General features: G+C 47.3%; 1 protein-coding gene across 1 annotated transcript in view; it reads right to left on the reverse strand.

Annotated features, from left to right (window-relative positions):
- Positions 1-17,258, reverse strand: part of stumps (DBB domain-containing protein stumps) — a 38,714-nt gene that overhangs the window by 15,282 nt on the left and 6,174 nt on the right. Inside the window, exons 2-8 of the mRNA XM_037235246.1 lie at positions 16,478-16,734; positions 10,796-10,931; positions 10,270-10,436; positions 9,376-9,532; positions 4,997-5,142; positions 1,763-1,889; positions 1,255-1,385 (exon numbers count right to left, since the gene is read on the reverse strand). Of these exons, the coding sequence (XP_037091141.1) occupies positions 1,255-1,385; positions 1,763-1,889; positions 4,997-5,142; positions 9,376-9,532; positions 10,270-10,436; positions 10,796-10,931; positions 16,478-16,734 (1,121 nt within the window). The remainder of the gene's footprint in view (positions 1-1,254; positions 1,386-1,762; positions 1,890-4,996; positions 5,143-9,375; positions 9,533-10,269; positions 10,437-10,795; positions 10,932-16,477; positions 16,735-17,258) is intronic.

A 17,258-nucleotide genomic window follows, 5' to 3' on the forward strand; every position in this document is an offset into this window, starting at 1 on the left:
GCCGAATAGCAGTCTTCCATGTCTCGCAGCAGTTCAAAACCCTCCCTTAGGCAGGCACAGACAGGGTTACGCTTACGTAAGATGCGAGCACGCACGGCCGCTATATCGTTCCCAAGCCTTTGGTTCGAAAATTCCCTTCTGTTTTTTCTTTTAGGCACGAATGGGCAGTGTTGTCATCAATAATGACCATCAAATGTCAAACCTGCTGCATAAATGTTATGTTCGATACTAGCCACAATTTATCGCATTCTTCCGGCGCGCCATCGCCCCGCACGGCATATATAAGTACCAGTCAAGCTGTTGTGCAAGTCTTCCTCGGTCATCTGTGACCACTCCTCGACTTTTGGGATGATGCTGGAGAGGTTGGACAACTCCTGGAACATTTGGGCACATTTTAACTGACTGTACCACACTCCAGTCTACGTGAAGCATTTATGACAATGTGATCACCTTAACAAGGAAGCTCAGTCATTATTCTCTTTCGTCAAATGCCGATGGATCGAAAAACGTGTTCATAAGATGAAATGACAAAGCGGGGCATTTGGTTATTCTTTCAAGCTCATACAATTACAGATAGATGGCTTCACACATTCATATTGAATGCTTCGCTTTAGCTCTGCGATACCACATCAAGAAAGGTGTGTCATTTTGTCATATGTAAGCACTACCCCTGTCGGACACACTCGTTGGCATCACTGTCCTAGTGTAGCTGCACGGCGCTGCCTTTTGTACCCCAAACAATTCCCCCACCATGCTCAGTTGTGCAATACTTAGCGCATTGCCATGACCCCGCACCAGCACGTGTAACGCAGTCACAGCACACCCATTGTGACTGCATCTTGCCATGCCTGCCACCAGCCTGGAGTCACGTCGCGTATTTCATCAAACTCATTGTGACGTCACAATTTTATGCCCGCCAATCGTCACAGCCAGTTTGACGCCATCTTACCAGTGTCCGTCATATTTGCTGTGATCTCAGCGCACCATGTTCCACCATAACCAATGTTACGTCACCGTCCTATGCCCCGCCTTGCCCAATGTGGCGTCATCTTGCCATATCCCGCTATGCCCACCTTGACGCCGCCTAACTATGCCCATCATCTACGGTGACGTCATCTCGTCATGTCCTGCTGTTCTCCATGTGACGTCACGCCTCTTCAGGTGCTGCGTGTCGGCTGTATGCCTTCATCTCACCATGGCGCGACGCAGCTGGTCGGCCAGCAGCTGGTGTCCGGCGGCAGCGGCCAGGTCGGCCGGCCGCTGGTCGTCCCTGTTGGGCAGCGCCAGCGCGTTCTCGCCGCCGGGAGCGTCCACCAGCCGGCTGCAGAGCTGCCCCAGCCCGTGCGCCGCGGCCAGGTGCAGCAGCGTCGGACACACAGCGTCCGCTGCAGCACGACCGCGCGCCCCACCGACGTCACTCCAGCACACGCTGCGTCCGCATCGAAGTCAAAAATAGTAACCCTCATGACGCGCGCGTGCACGCGCGCAGGCACACGAGCCCGCACATCATCATGTGATCACCTGCCGACATATTAGACCAGGCCTCTTGCGCTCTCTAATCTACGAGGGCATTGTATTTATCTAAGGCATTGCGCGTTCAAGCGGAAGGAGCCCTGTTTGGAGGCAGTGCATATTCAAGCAGAAGAAGTTTCATTTTGATGCGTCTTCCGTTGCTAAGCTGAGTGGCTAAATGAGTCGATGTCATGGGAAGCGCTCGTGCACTTTCGGTGAGATGAGCCTCTAAAGCAGAAAGAATACGTACCCTGCTCAATATTGGCTAAGTTGGTAGTGAAGCATAGGTGCTCGATCCCCGGTGGACAGTTCTTTCTGAATGTGTCTTCTAAAATGCAGTCAAGCTCATCTTTTGCGCCTGGTTCGATGCCAAGGGCCTGTAGGATATCGAGATAGGTGTGTAAAAAGGCCATGAGCTGTTTTCAAACGACATCTGGCGTCCGTATTGATCGAAGAACTCTGAGCTCAAGCAACTTTAGCGTGGTTTCTGGATGCCACCTTCGCATAGCCTTGGCAGTCAGTTTCCGCTTTATCCGTTGGCGAGAGTTTGCGGGCGCTTGCATCAGAAATAAATTAGTGATTAGTGATAACGTCGTGTTACGAAAATAGTGATTACGCCGTGTGGCTGCGACCGAACCGCACGTTGTTCGGATCTTGACCAGGCTTCGAGCAGCACTCCAGCTAATTTTTGCATTATGAAAATTGTCTGCTTAACGGGTTTATCGGACGGGCTAAATAAAACACTCCAAAACGTTCAATAACTTCGCCCTGTTTAACACGCGCCTGGGTGGTCGGTCGAATACGACGCGCTCATATTTGGAGGAGTCCATTTGCCCCCCCCCCCCGCCCTCCCACCGGGATATAAAAACGTGAGACTAGATGCCAAATTAGCCGGGTAGGTAAGACTCTGTGCGAACTCATTTGTGCCACATTTAAGGATCTCCAGGCCCTTACCTTCGGGCTACGTGTCGAATAAAATGAAACAACGTCGAACTCGAGATAAGCGTCAAAGTGCCCTCAGACCTCCTCACGAACCCGGCCCTAACCTTGAGATACTTTCTTTTAAAAAATATCGTTCGGATGATATCAGGTCAATATCCCTATCTGACCTTCATAAAATCAAAATAATCAAAAACCTTCCTGTCATTTTGACATTCGAATGTGAAATTGGCGTTAACAGCTACCCTAGGCCGGGATGACCGGGTCGTTTTATGTCTACGACCTCCCTTCTCTGCATGGATTCAAAAGAAGAAATATGCTGACGCCCTTTTAAGTCAAATATTTAGAACTGAGGTAGAATTATCCAAGAAGGCAAGTTTGCAGGTGAAAGAGTTGTCCTGTCTCGATCTGCACGTGATCTGATCACAACAAGATCAGTGAAACAAGTTCCGATTTTAAAGTAAATTTCTTAGGTGCTTAAAAACAGCCCCAGAGATGCATTACTTTGTCTAACACTCTGCTGTCACATTAGCTTTAAAAAGTCCCTACGAACTTCCTTTGCTGGCATTCATGGCCTAACTTTGATCTTTTGCAGATATGTGGCCTGTTTATATTCACATGCATTGTTACACCAACTGATCGACTATTTAACTTTTTATACGCTCACGAGGCTTGTCGCCGCCGCGCCGAACCGTTGGGAAGGCATTCTAGAAAATCTTACGGGGTAAAAATACCCTCAGCTACCACCACCGAGCGCGTGTTGAGAGCTGTTTGAAAGCGTGCAAGAATTGTGAGTCGCAGCTTCCGAAGAATGGTGCTTCCTGTCGGCGTAACCGTCAGCTGAAAAATTGGCATAGGCTGTCAGTTGCCAGTTGCAGCGTTCTGCTCGCCGACAGAACTACATAGCGCACCGCTTTTAGCAATAGAAATACACAACTTCGATCACAATTTTTGTAAGACTTTGCCCTCACCAGCCACGGTGATGTTGCGTCCTTCGCTGGTGTGCGAGGAGTGAGAACGGTGTCGGGGCATAGACCAACATGAGCAGTTACAGGGAAAGGGCAAAATGAGCAAAAACCGTTGACCTCTTGCCTGAAAAAAAACGATGCGGGCATAACTATGTTTTTATGTTTTTCCCCTCCCAAAACTGAGCAGAAACAACCATATCAAGGTTGGAAAAAGCGCATTTTGTACTTTTTATCAGCATGTTTGCAAACCGGAAAATTAATTTCGCTTAGCACTGGCCGATTTTGCACACTTTTGGATGGGTGATGCACAATGATGAAAATAGTGTCTGCAACTAGCATTCTTGGTTTCGGATGCCATAATTGTTCGAACTATCGTCCACGTCTGACGTATGGGTTCGTACAAAACGGCCGGTTTGTTGAGTCGCCGGCTTTCGTCAGGCATTGGTGAGTCCTGAGAACGGATGGACAATGTTTGGCTTTCAGCCGTGTACACATCACAACTCGATCTCTCTCCTAAGGACGATATACCGGGCAATTATTTTTTCCGTGAAACTGACATCCCGTCCGAATTCTTCCGAAACACTAGTCTGATTTCGTTCACTTTTGATCTGAGCAATGCATTTCCGCACCATTTGAAGTTTGTTGCAGTTTTCCGCGATACTGTTCTGGCGTATTGCAGGGGGCTGTCTTCAGTCGCAGAGGCGTCAATGTTCGCAAGCAATATTTGAACATATGAGTGGGGGGAATGCAAATACCTCCTTAGTTGCCAAATATACCTTACCGTTCATGTAATTTTATATTTCCGATGCAAGCGATGCTAAGTCGCGCAAATAACGTTAGGAAGGTGTATTGTCTGTTATCTGAATGGTGTGGATGGGTCGAAAGCACAAAGACAAAAGTATGCAGCTGGAGGGAATATAGCATAAACGGCAGCTGGACATTTGCTTTTCTCCGAAAGACTCCACGCATGAAGAGCAGGCTCTCAACGGGTCTAGCAAAATATTACAACCATCTCCGCATAGTCGCATGCTGGATTTGCCTCCCAGTAAAGTTCTTTAGAATTTTCCCAGGGTGGTTGAGAGCCGCTCGTTTCAGCTTCTGTTTGCCCCCTCCCCCCCCCTCCGTCAAACGAAAAGGCTAGATTCGCCCCGGACATGATGCATTCCTTTCCTCGTACTTCGTTTTGGGTTTGTTTTGTGCCCTTTTGCGAAAAATAGTATCTGTTACAGCAAGGTCAATACAAACTGAGCCGATACAAGTGAATGAACTATACATTGGCGCATAAATTGGTAGAAGCAGATTATTGCTTTGAACGGACAAAACGAATGCTGGAAAATAGGTGAATAACGGTTTTATAAATGATTGACACAACGAGGAAACAGAAGAATGATTGACACAAAATTGACACCTCACAAAAACAGTTTCAAGCCACAATCAACTATGCATGGAGCGGCTGAGGGCTCTAAAATCCACCGCACATTCCTAGCTTCTGAAATTGTAGCCTACTGCAGAATTTGCTGAGTGGCAAAATGAGCAGCTACCGTCCACCCGCTGCGGAATATTTGTGCATGACATACCTGACAGAGGAACTCTATCGGTGAGGTGAGAGTGTCCAAAAAGCTGGCGTCCGCCTCCAGTTCGCTCGGACGATGGACGGGCTGCATCCCCCACGATTGCCCCTTGTGCATAATTTCAACACCTGATAGCCCCCGGAACTCTTCATCTGAAACACACCACGACTGCATGCTGTGAGGAGTGCAGTCACCATTCACATGACCACAAAAAGTGCAGCAGCGTATGTCGATCGCCTTTAATGTTTATGATGAAAGTAAATCAGCACAATGTACTGACAAATAAACGCATTCCGCGCATTCGGAGATTCTGATAAACACATGTCGCTAATTACTGGATACCTTCGTTACTAGATATCGATAATTGCAATATATTTACGGTTCAGCTAAACACACTATGCGGTAAAAATATTGGTTTAATAAGGACATTGCCGGTAACGAAAGGACGTTGTTTAAACCTATAAGCAGGATGGAGGCAAGAGGCGTCACTTTATGTACGTTTACCGATTCGTACTCACATGCCAATCTTCTTCTCAGCCCCACCCCACCCCCATCCTCCCTTCCTCCAGTGCATAAGTACAAAATAAAGAACCATTGGTCCGGGGAAGCAATAACAAATATCCCTGAACTGTTAGTACAGGTACCTGATCACATCATCCAGTATCACGCTCATTGCGTACCACATGGCATCCTGCGGCGCTGTTCACGCTAGCATTATTAGGCCGGGGCTTAATTTGGTACCAATTTTGGAATGCACGGAAACTAGAGTAAACGAAAGCATTGTTTGTTGCCAGGTCTATCGACGTAGCGAATGAATCTCTTTTCGAAAGCAGTAGTGTTTGGTTATTATGTATCTGCTCGCCATTTTACGTTTGCAAAGCTGGTCCAATGGGACGAAGTCACAGAGCACGGAGAGGTGAACGACGAATAAGCACACGGCGACTGAGCGAGGTTGCTTCCGTTTATCGATTTTGATAGATCTTACAGCATTTCATGGTTTTCGGTCCCGACCAATAATACCAGCATCAAAACGGCTGGCATTATTGGTCGAGACGGCTACCATGAGCAAAAAGCACTACCGCAATGAAATCGCTGTCATATGGTATTCACTGTTGGGCCATTGCTTACACCAAAACTTTGCTGAATTACTGCATTATAAAGACAAGCTTACTCGTGAAACTAATTACACGACATTAATGGTAAAGTATGACACTACAAAGTGAAAACGCTTTTAGCGGCGAGCACGGTTTTTGCAGGACCTATCGCTTTTAGAATCTTTCAGCTTGATCTCTTTCGCCCTACAAACAAGCCAAGCCTCGTCTCCATGTCCGTAAAGTCCGGCTTGGCCACAGTACTGGCCATGGATTAAACCGATCTTGTTCGCTGCAGTCCCGGACAGCGGCCGTTTTGCCGACAGATTAAAGGGGTTGGAGCAAATGTCATTTTGTAGTTAATTGATGTCCAATCTCAGGCTCGATAAGTGTCTGGCTCTCTGACATCTACATATAATCATAGCTTACCACAGGCATATCTAACCGGAATTTTTCGCGTCGACAAATAAGTTGCCCACGGTATGCTCCAAAAGACGAACAGAAGCTAAGCGGACTCTTTCGAAATTGAAATAAAAGGGCATAAAGCACTGCTTACATCATGAGGCGCACACTCACGCCGGCTGTTGCTTCACTTCTGCCGTCGTTGCAAAACGCTGGCGCTCAGCCAGACGTCCCGACACCACAAGGACTGCCCCAGACCGGCGCCGCACTTCACTAGCGCCTAGTTGTCAAACACTGGCACTCCAGGGACACCCCGGCCGGGTGAACCCGGCCGGGCGGCACATGACCTGCCCCGGCCCACTGGACCGTTTGTGGATTAATATTCAGTAATGCAGCGCTGCAATGAGGGCATTTGGGAAACATGAACTGCAACTTTTGCATCACTTCAGGGGTAGCATTTATGAGCTACTTTGAAAGCCCTGAAAAAAGCGATTGAATTCGTTCTCATTTATTCCAGTTTTCGTGCATTTGAAATCAGGACTAAATTATGCCCCCGTCTAACAATGGCAGAGTGAAAAGCCCATCTTTCTTTGTCATGCCATGTCCCTGATATTATATAACAGTTTTTGCAAATGCTTTTTCGCCTTTCATACTGCACGTTGTCATGTTTGTATTGCTCCAAGTTTAAAAGACGCTCTGCAGTTGTGCTCGGCTTTTCATCATCAGAGAGTTTCTAATCAGACTGGTCGAAAAGGGCATCGAAATGTGAAAACAGCATAGTTCAAGATGAGCCTGTTAGACGAATTTACAAAGACAACGTTTTTAGGGAGGTAGGGTATAATGTGAGCCCACCGGAGGGCTTTCCATATTTGTGCACTCTCTTAACTTCCCCGGCTTACACTTAAGAGTGTCCTACATTTATATGCGGTTTTGAACTGAAACAGCCATCTTGAAGACCTTTCGGCGCTGTTTACAACCCTGCCCTTCTTAAGACCTAAGACCTTTTAGTTTCTGAGCTGCGTGCCAGCGAAAATGGGGAGAGCCTTCCGAGGAGAGTATTTCAAGGTCACCTTGGCATTCGTGACGTCATGGATCGTCGTTCAAATCCTGCCATTCAATAAGCCACGCGGTGGTCAGGGCCAATAAAAACATACTTACCGGGGCGTTTATATTCGGCGTTTGTTATCATGATTTCCGGATGTAGCGGCCGTCCATTCGCTCTCAATCAATGTTGTTCAAGTTACGACGGCGTAATCATGGCGTATTGGCGCCATGATAACGTCGCGCATTGAGGAGCATTACGAAGCAGAGAATTGCACTGTCTAGAGGACAACACAATTCTAGATCTAGAGGCAGTTTTTCCACTTCAAAAGTATGCAAACAGTGATAAATGAGCTTGTTTCGTCATATCTGGTGCTTGCTTTAATAACTTCAACTGTGAAGCATTCCCGTTAATCTGTAGTATAACAGCTTTTGCGCGCATTTGACGCGTAGCCAACTGACATTTCAGCATCACCTACACTGGTCAAGTTTGAATCACATAGGCATTCCATTCGTCCTCATAGATATACGAGGGTGTATTTGGGGCACTGCTGGTATCTATCTTCCACGTACATAATTTTGCGACATGTTTCGTCAGATTTCATCACAATTTTCAGATTCAGCTAAATGGCCTGTTCGCCTTCAAACATCTATTTTACCCATAACGCTGAATTCATCCAATGAACTATCATAACTGACGATGAACCAATGAAGAGGCCTCGAAAGCCCCACTTAAGTACAGCAAAGTTTAGACGGAAACGTGTCATACTCAGCCGTATGACAGAATTAAGATGTCATTTTTAAACCGTCCCAATGTAAACCCAGTCAGCTTAAAAATGGTCTATGTGTGTATTTAAACAGCTTAAAACTATGTAAAGTTCTGGTTTTCTCGTCACTTTACACACCAGCCACAGGCCGTCACAGCCAAGGACATATAGCAAACGACAAAGCGGCACAAGCCCAGCTACCCTGCCACTGCGTGGTTGGGATGGGAGTCACGAACTCTTACCGATCCAGCTACGGGGTGGACACAACTGTAATGCAATATCATCGGGGCAGCCAATGGTCGATTGAGCGACGGGGGTCAACTTCAAAGTTTCTCCGCACTGCAAATTTTCACCGAATTCCTGTAAAATAAATATCTTGTCTTAGCGCGCATTCCTCCTTCCCCCCGCCATCCTCACATACCCTTCCCCTACACCCCGCCCTTGGCCACGTCTCCGCTGCTGCGGCACGCTTGCGGTGAGATGGTGTGCTGTAGGTTCATTCAATAAAGAAAAGAGGGTGGGGAAAGAAGAAGGTGGATGGCATGGGACCATGGCTGTTTGGTCTTTGTGAGGCCACTCTCCTGCACATTCGCTAGACTTCGTGTTTCCTTATCCTCGACAGTCAACACCTACAGAGGGTGTTTGGTTTTGCGTAAGGCTGTATATGGGCGGCCCTTTGTAACTCCGTTACCTTGGTAGCGGGTTTTCAGCTCTTGATTACTTTTCAAAAAGGGCGTTCAAATCAGGGCCAGAAGGGCTGGTCTACCTGCCCACGGGCTCATTAGACTGGTAGGTGCACTAATGATGATTATCGATAACCGGTGGAGACAGGGACAATTTTGGAAGGATTTGTGCAGATTGATAAAGCAGCAGGGAATCAGAAATAAGCATACACACCTAGTGAAAGATCTGGACTACTGCTCTCTCCATGGAGCGCAGCTTTCGGCGTTAAGCGATAAATTATTATGCATTTCCGAGCGACGCACGTCTCAGAAGGCACGCGCCTCGTCAAATTGACGGGTTGGCTGTGGGGGAGGGGGGGGGGGGGGAGAACATGCCCATCATCCCGCCCGAAGTGAATCACCTGTCAGGGCAAAGTGAGCGGTGTAGGGGTTCTTCATTCTGGCCATGTTGAGCCGGGTAACGGGCAGGCGGGCGGGATCGCCGTGCAGACAGGCCGTCAGCTCCTGGTCCGTGCCGTGCAGCTGCTCACTCAGCAGAATGTAGACCACCACACCGCCCTGACGGCAGCACACAACAGAGGACAGCGCTGATCACGCTGGAGCCTGGCCATAACTCACAACAGGTGCCAGTCAAACCTGGCCCACGCGGAGGACCAAAAGTGAATACCGGCGTCTGCTGATCAAACATAGCCGGTAGTGAAAGGCCGCCTATCGACACGACACATGATGCCAGCGGAAGAGACAACCCAGCTGTCCAGATGCATTTATCTCAGACAAAACGCCTGCCCGTACAGGACATGGACAGCAGGCTATCGCCGCGCACACCGGCACAACTACACACAAATGGAAGCGCTAATGAATAGATTGTCTGCGAACTAGGCGAATATTTAAACGGATACAACGGAACACACGGAAAACGGAAAAGTGAAACGGAGATCAGCGTGGAACCTAATGTCTAACATCTAGCGTAGCATCTCGCCTCGAAATACGCCAAAATGGGTTTCTCCGCAAATTTACCCCACTTTTCTAAAAGTTGGATTGGGAGTGGGGGACTAGAACTCCAACTGAATGGGAAGCTACACCATAGCCTTTACCTTAAAGAGCCTGTACGTACCGTGTGATGTGACACTGATCGCCCGCGTGCAGAATATCGTCAACTATTGTGCGCCAGTCGTGAGTGGTCGCAGCCGCTTCATTCACATTTCATATGTTATCGAGCAGCTGGGTTAGTTGCGAGCGGCTGAGCTAGCCGAGAGCCGAGTGGTCATGCTGTTAGATATTTGTATTGTACTCACTTCATCGTCTCTTCCTGTGGCGACCGAAAACCTTTGCTTCATACATTGTTCTGTATGTTGCTGGATGTCGTTCAGACTTGCATATGCAGTGGAAATGAAGCGTGAAAAACAGTCCCAATCTTCATTTCTTGCCGTGTGCTTTGTCCACGCTGGAAACGACTGCAGACCTGAGATACACCGCTTCAATTAGTAGCTAGCATCAGAAGCATCAGTAGCATCAGAAATTTACCTAATAGCGAAGGATTGACGCAATTAATGCAAATTAATCAACAGCCAAAGAAGAAAAAACTTCGGGCCTTACTGAAAACCCTCATTCACACCCATTCAACACGGTGCACTGTGCGATGTTTTCAGCGAAAAAGGAGTGTTCCATGCGTATGGGAGAGCTGTTATAGATAGTATTCATTTCAGTGATGGCAGAAACACACAGCTGCAGCAATTGCAGGGATTATGTAATGTGGTCCACAGCATACTAAATTGTTTGATCGAACATCATGCATTGTCTAGAATACTGGCGTGCGGTTACCTTCCACGTTCCTGTCGTAAATCTGGTCCTCGGTGACGCCCACAAGGAGGCACATCGTGCGGTCTCGGAGGAACAGGCGACCCATTTGAGGTTCTGCCTCGATCATGTGCAAGAGATCCGGTGTCATTATGACCACCTAGAGAAGAAAAGCACCACTGGAGCCCTTTTTCGCAATACTCTGCTCTAGTTTACGATAATTTGAAGATACAAATTCTTAGCTATCATGACATGCTATAAATTGTACGGCACATATTCTTACGACAATAATGTACTACGTACGTTTCTCACTCAAGTCATCTTGGAAACGAAATTTATGATTGGCTATGACACCTTGGCGATTGTTCCTCCATAGCTTTGCACTTCATTTTTTGCCCCCGCCCCTGCAGTGAGCATTCTCACTTATGCTGAAAATGCAACATTGATTCGAACGGACAGTGCCACAATGGGGCGTCGCAATCAGGGAATTATCGGCGTCCTCCAATCGGCCGCACCGGATAAGGATTAGGTATTCACCTTTGCCATTTTCCCCCGCCTTTCGCGATGTGCGACGGGTGGTTTGTCTGCCATGGCTGATTCCACGCATGGTGCGCTACATAAAGCAATTTATTATAAAGATGGGACAGCAGTTACATACCGAAGCTGAAACTTCCACGCGGAGTTTTTACCCTCTCTGGTATGGTCGACATGGCACGTTGGGCAAGGCAAAGTCAAATCACCTTTTGCCGTCTCCATGTCGCTTTTCGTATATCGTCGTCAGGGGTGGTCAAACCTGTCGATTCGGTGGATGAGGTCGGGGACAAAAATGCATCACCTCACGTGAAGATTGGTGCCAAACATGCATTTGGACAATAAATTTTGGTGACAGCCAAGACGGAAAAATACAGCACACTATGCCAAACATAATATGAGGTCTCCATATATAGATATTATGCCTCCATGGTAATGCATTTTGTCGCACAACACAAGCAAACGTTTCTGTAAAAACTCTTTACCGTACTCTACGGCACCCTGGTATCGTTCCTAGGCTTCATTCTAGCCCGGCGACAAAAGTATCCTATGATTTTTAGTTGGTCGGCCGACTCGCTGACAGGTCGGTGACAGACCATTTTTATTTATTTCCAATCGCCCGGGCGGCCGGCCGATTTGCTGTTTTAAACAGCCGACTCTCAGTATCCCAAACTAGACGGTATAAAGAACTGAAAAAAAGATCTAGATATGGGGATTCATCTGGCCGCAAAGACGTGTTTCAACTGTTGCCATGCGACTGATATGAGTTGGGCGGTGACTTTCAGTGTGCTGCAACTTTGCAAGTGGCATTCGCATTGCAGCATCATGAATACCTGCCGAGGGTTTAATTTCTGGCGTTGTTTACTTCGTTGACTGTGCCGTGATCCAGCATACTGCCCCCAGCGACGAGAGGTATTGACAGTATGTCGGCGTTGGGATCCGATCAAAGTAGAAATTGACCTGTAATTATCCAAACCACCTTTTCATGACACCCCAAAAGCTGTTAACTCACCGAAGCAGTCACAACCTGCCAGCATTTTCCCCTTTCGAACAACCGTAGATTTTATGTTGAAGCCTCTTTCCCTTCACATGAAGGCACTTCTAATGAAGGAGAATAACAGGACGTGATAATGGTTCTAGACCACAGATTTATGCCATTTTTGTGCTTGTCCTGAGTGAGAATGGTTATCAGTCATATAGATCTTCAAATCAGGGGTATTCCTACTTCTTATTCAATTCAGGGCTCTAACCATTCCCCTAAGTTTGTGAATAAGTGTGCTAATCTGGAAGACATCCATATTTTGGGGTTGCATTGCATAATTTTTCACTACTCCCTAACCTATCTTTAAATGCATATTTTTACACCGGCATATATAAAATACATAAAAAGGCTGGTAGCCAATAATTTGAGCCTTTACCTTGATTCACGGGCTTTTGAAACGCGGATTGGTGGCGGGGGGGGGGGGGGGACGGGGGTTATCCTTCGACGTTTGCAAACTTAGAAAGGTAAGGCCTCGCAAAAAAGTCAGCAAACGGTGAACTGTCTTTAGCAAGATATCGCGATTGGTAATAAGTCTCCTGTTGTTAACAGACCCAACAAGACCAAGTCGAAGGTCAAATTTTCCTGAAAACCAAACATCAGCTCTGCATGTTCATATATACGAAACCATGCAGTGAAGTGACATGGAACATAACGAGGCGTGCCACATGTTTAATTATGAGTACAATCGCATGTAGTTTTATCTGTTTAGAGCCTCTATTATAATGTAGGGATTCGTTCATGTAATAGTGCCAGCCCTCCGCGCGCGGTCCGCAGAATCGTGGCTTGCCCCCCCCCCCCCCCGCCGCACTCGCCGGCCTTGAATCGTCTTGCACTGGTTGTAAAAAACATCGCTTCTCTGAAACCAGAATACCTAGGGGCACTTGTTTGGTGTCAACACGCGTGCAATGGATGCCCCAGAGGCTACCAAAGATTTGAGCAAGACTGTACAATATGCCGCATTGATATCTTCATAAAGCCGTATGGGTGGGGGGCGTCACATTGCCCCCCACCCCCTTTTGTCAGGGCGAGTAGCTGGTTCAGAATGAACTGTTCGCCTGATGTGAAGTAATCGACAAATTTCGATACAATGTTTTGTTGGGGCATGGCAAGAGGCGCCCACGATTCAAAAAAATGTCGCGCCAGGCTTGGAGCGTGCCTAAGGTATGGTAGATAGTTTGATGAGGACTGTGATGGGGGTCGAAGCGCAAGTGTGATTTTCATAACGGGGCATGGCATTTGACGTCATTTCCAGTCCTGTTTGCTACTAGTTCGGAATCTGCCACGCATTCTGCTGCCCTGGCTATCGTGGTCCTTTGTTGTTTTTTTGCGGTTGAGGGAAGTAAATTCAGCCGTAGATCGAGTTAAAACGTGAGGCGCCGTAAAATTCCGAGTGTGGAAGAAAACTCCCGTCGTGATTGGGCTATATCATCAGTCTAGGGCAGGTGCGCACGCTTTCCTAGCACCAGCACTTATCCTGACATTTGTTCAAGAGCAGTGTATGACTGAACGTTTCGGTTATGTGCATGAAATTGAAAATTGCAATGATGGAGGAGCCTTTCGGTGATAGGCTGATTTTTGATGACGCTACTGGGCATGGTTTTAATAACCTTTTTCATATGGCATTGCAATACGCTACTGACAACAATTTCTCCTCCAAAAATTTGGTCGGCGGCGAAGGGTACACTTTTACCATCCCTGGTCCTCGGAGTCAACCCGTTCTAACTCAAAGCATACCGCAGTTTGCTTGGTAATTCGTGCTCTCACAAACGGCCGCCGCACGTCAGGAGTTCGATGTTTGTGGATAGGAAAAGTCGTCTGCTGTGCTGGCGAACATGTGATTCATGTACCTCTCTGCGAAACGACCGAGCACGCGACAGAGCCTCGATAGTTATGTGTACTGCAAGTTCCTTTCAAAATCATGACCACTAGAAGGTGGTCATGATGGTGACCATGTTGTTGTTGTTGGTGACCATCGTTCGTGACGCTTGTTGTCTAGATTGGTTTTCTGGCTGTTTCTGCTGGATTTTTTCTCGGAGATGAGAGAATTGCTACCTGACTCCCGAAATTCAGATGCTCTACGTCAATGTTTCAACGCATGACACATGTGTGTATGATTGTGTCACGCCAATGGATTGGATGGGTACAACTTGCAACCTGCAAACTGCAAATCTGCAACAATCCGTCATCTTAGAAAACTAAGCCAAAGTAGCATTATGGAAAGGGATAGCTTCTTCGATGGCCACTTTGCTAAGCTGACCTGTCGTCATCCTCAACTCTTAACGATTATCTACAGTCAATGAATCTTAACAAAAGCAGCGTAGCTGACGGACTGCTGATCTTATTCTTGACTCATGCCGATGTCAATGTCAGTCACTAATGAAACACTCATGACATGAACGTGAACAAAGCTCCGTTCGTCGTTGAATTGCTGATCCCTTTTTGATTCATATTTCAAACAGGTTTCTGTTGGCACGGTGTTCGGCAGTATTGCAGTTGAGAATAAAGATCGGTATTTAAGAAAACCGACTGAATACTGATGTAGACATCAAATTTAACTTCGTCGTGTACTGGAATATAATTACCTTTATATATATATATATATATATATATATATATATACAAATATGTAAAGGTATACTATTATACACATTGTATTCCTTTATATTATAAAGAAATACAATTATAATTACCGGGTGCCTTCCAGTAGCCACTGGAAGCTACCCGGTAATTAGTTCCAGGTAGCCACTAAATATGCATGCATTGTTAGCTACCCTGCCATTTTTGAACCAGTTCATTGAAACCAGCCACTTTTGCACACGGGAACAGCACGGCTTATGCAACAAGCTGAGTGCTTCTGTTACGAACAAAACAGGCGGGAGTTGGTAGCATCTTGTCGTAGTCAATGGAATGTAGGAGTTTTCGTATGTTGAGGTTTTGTTCGGTGGTAATGTGGGTGTCATTGTATTGCGTGTAGGCGTCCTGCTCCAAGTGCTCGTGTATCACGTATAAGTGTAGTGACGTTTGTTGGCTGTTGTTGGCAGCTGGTTGAAGATAACGGTGTGGAACAGCGTCATTTTGTGTACGTTTCTTCATGACTTGCAGAGTGTTCCATCCCAAATCGTCGAACAGTGCGCGAGTGTGCGTTCTGTAGAGTGCATCGGTGATAAGTCTTGCTGCTCTGTACTGCAATCTGTCAAGTCTAAGGGAGTCGCCAGTTGTCAAAACTCTGTCATATACTACGCTACAATAATCAAACAAAGGACGAATGTAAGTCGTATATATGTCGTTGAACATATGTTCGTCGATGTCGATGAGAATATCGGGGACGTTCCTCTTGGTGGGGAGGTCAGTCCACGGCAGGTTCTTGGGTTTGCCGATGAGGTGGTTCAGGTGGAAGCTCGCGCTACCCTTGTGCCAGTGACCAGGATTGCTAGTGATTTATTTGTATTCCAGGTACAGTTGAAGGTTGCTCATAGAATATGTAGGTGCGCTGATCTTTCGGCAACATGCCTTTACCGAAACGAATATCAGTAGTGTATATGCTATATATACATAAGACTTTGATCACAGACCCCAAAAACTTAACTCATTGCATCTTAAAGAAAGCCAGACGTTTCGATTCATTGATCAGACCTATCGCGTTAAATCTATCCTGATGCCTTGGTGAGACCAAAGGTCCTCGGCTTCATTATCTTCGGTTTTTATACTATCGACATAAAGATGATCGATATCTCTCGCATCTGTTATCACTTCGCTCACCCAACACACAGCACATCTATTAGTATGGTGACTTGATAGCTGATGTGCATCAAGTGAGTTGTATTCCGGAAGATTTCGCCAAATAATGTCAGTTACACGATTGCTCGAACGGGTTGGCTATTGGCGATATTATCTGGAGAAGAAGGGCGGAAAACTATAGCTGCGTGCCTAGAAAAGGATACATACCAGCTGGTAAAAGGTGAAAGATCATAAGCGCAGATGTGTTCTGGGAGAAAGAACCGGCAGGTTAGAGCTAGGATCTTATGGCATTCATTGCAAGTGTGGAGAGTGAAGTAGAAGAGCAAGATGCGAGTATCAGCAGGTGCGAGCTACGTCGGCGAGGCCATGGGCAAACAAGAGCTGAGGGACTGTACCTGCAGATGTGAGCTGACCATGTCTTGGATGACGTCCGGGTCGGTCCGGGGCAGCAGCTGGTCCATGCCGTAGCTGGTGACCTCGACCCGGCTGACGGCACCGTTCTGCAGCTCGTCTCTGAGCAGGCTCTCCCACAGCTGACCTTGGGGGCCGTACAGCAGGCAGACCCGCGACGCCGCGTCGCTGGTCACCGGCCGAGGGTCGGCGCGCCCGGTCAGTCTCCGCTCGACCCCGTACGCCTCCGACGCTGATGGCCCTGAGGCCCCGCGCCGTGCCGTCAACACACGTCCGGTCAGTCTCCGCACGACCCCATACGCCTCCGAAGCTGATGGCCCTGCGGCCCCGCGCCGTGCCGTCAACACACGTCTCCGGCGGTGAGATGCAGGAGTTTTGCGTCGTTGTTATCATCAGTGTAACTAGGTCTCCGAGATTGGCTGGTGGGGACGAGGTGGTGGAGGGGAATCAGGATTAGAGGGGTCAAACTGCAGTCTTGGGGGACATCCTAAACTGAAAGTTAAATTTTGAAGCGCAAAGTGCGAGAACGTTTTTTCGACGGTCAAACTCGGAATGGACAAAAATTCAGACCGGCCGGTAATCGAACTCAAGGTCACTAAATATCGTATTCGGGCTTAAAGGCAAGTTATGCTAGTCGTATAGTACTAGATAAGTCTAAGCTGCGGATGTCCGTGTGGTATGTCAGAAATTATGTAATTGCCGTTTTTACGAAGGAGTTATGCGATGCAAAATTTGTTCGAGGTTTTCACAAAGCTTTTGTATGGA

The sequence above is a fragment of the Pollicipes pollicipes genome, unplaced genomic scaffold (genome assembly GCF_011947565.3).
Source record: "Pollicipes pollicipes isolate AB1234 unplaced genomic scaffold, Ppol_2.1 Scaffold_7261;HRSCAF=8764_pilon_pilon_pilon, whole genome shotgun sequence".
Taxonomy (NCBI): domain Eukaryota; kingdom Metazoa; phylum Arthropoda; class Thecostraca; order Pollicipedomorpha; family Pollicipedidae; genus Pollicipes; species Pollicipes pollicipes.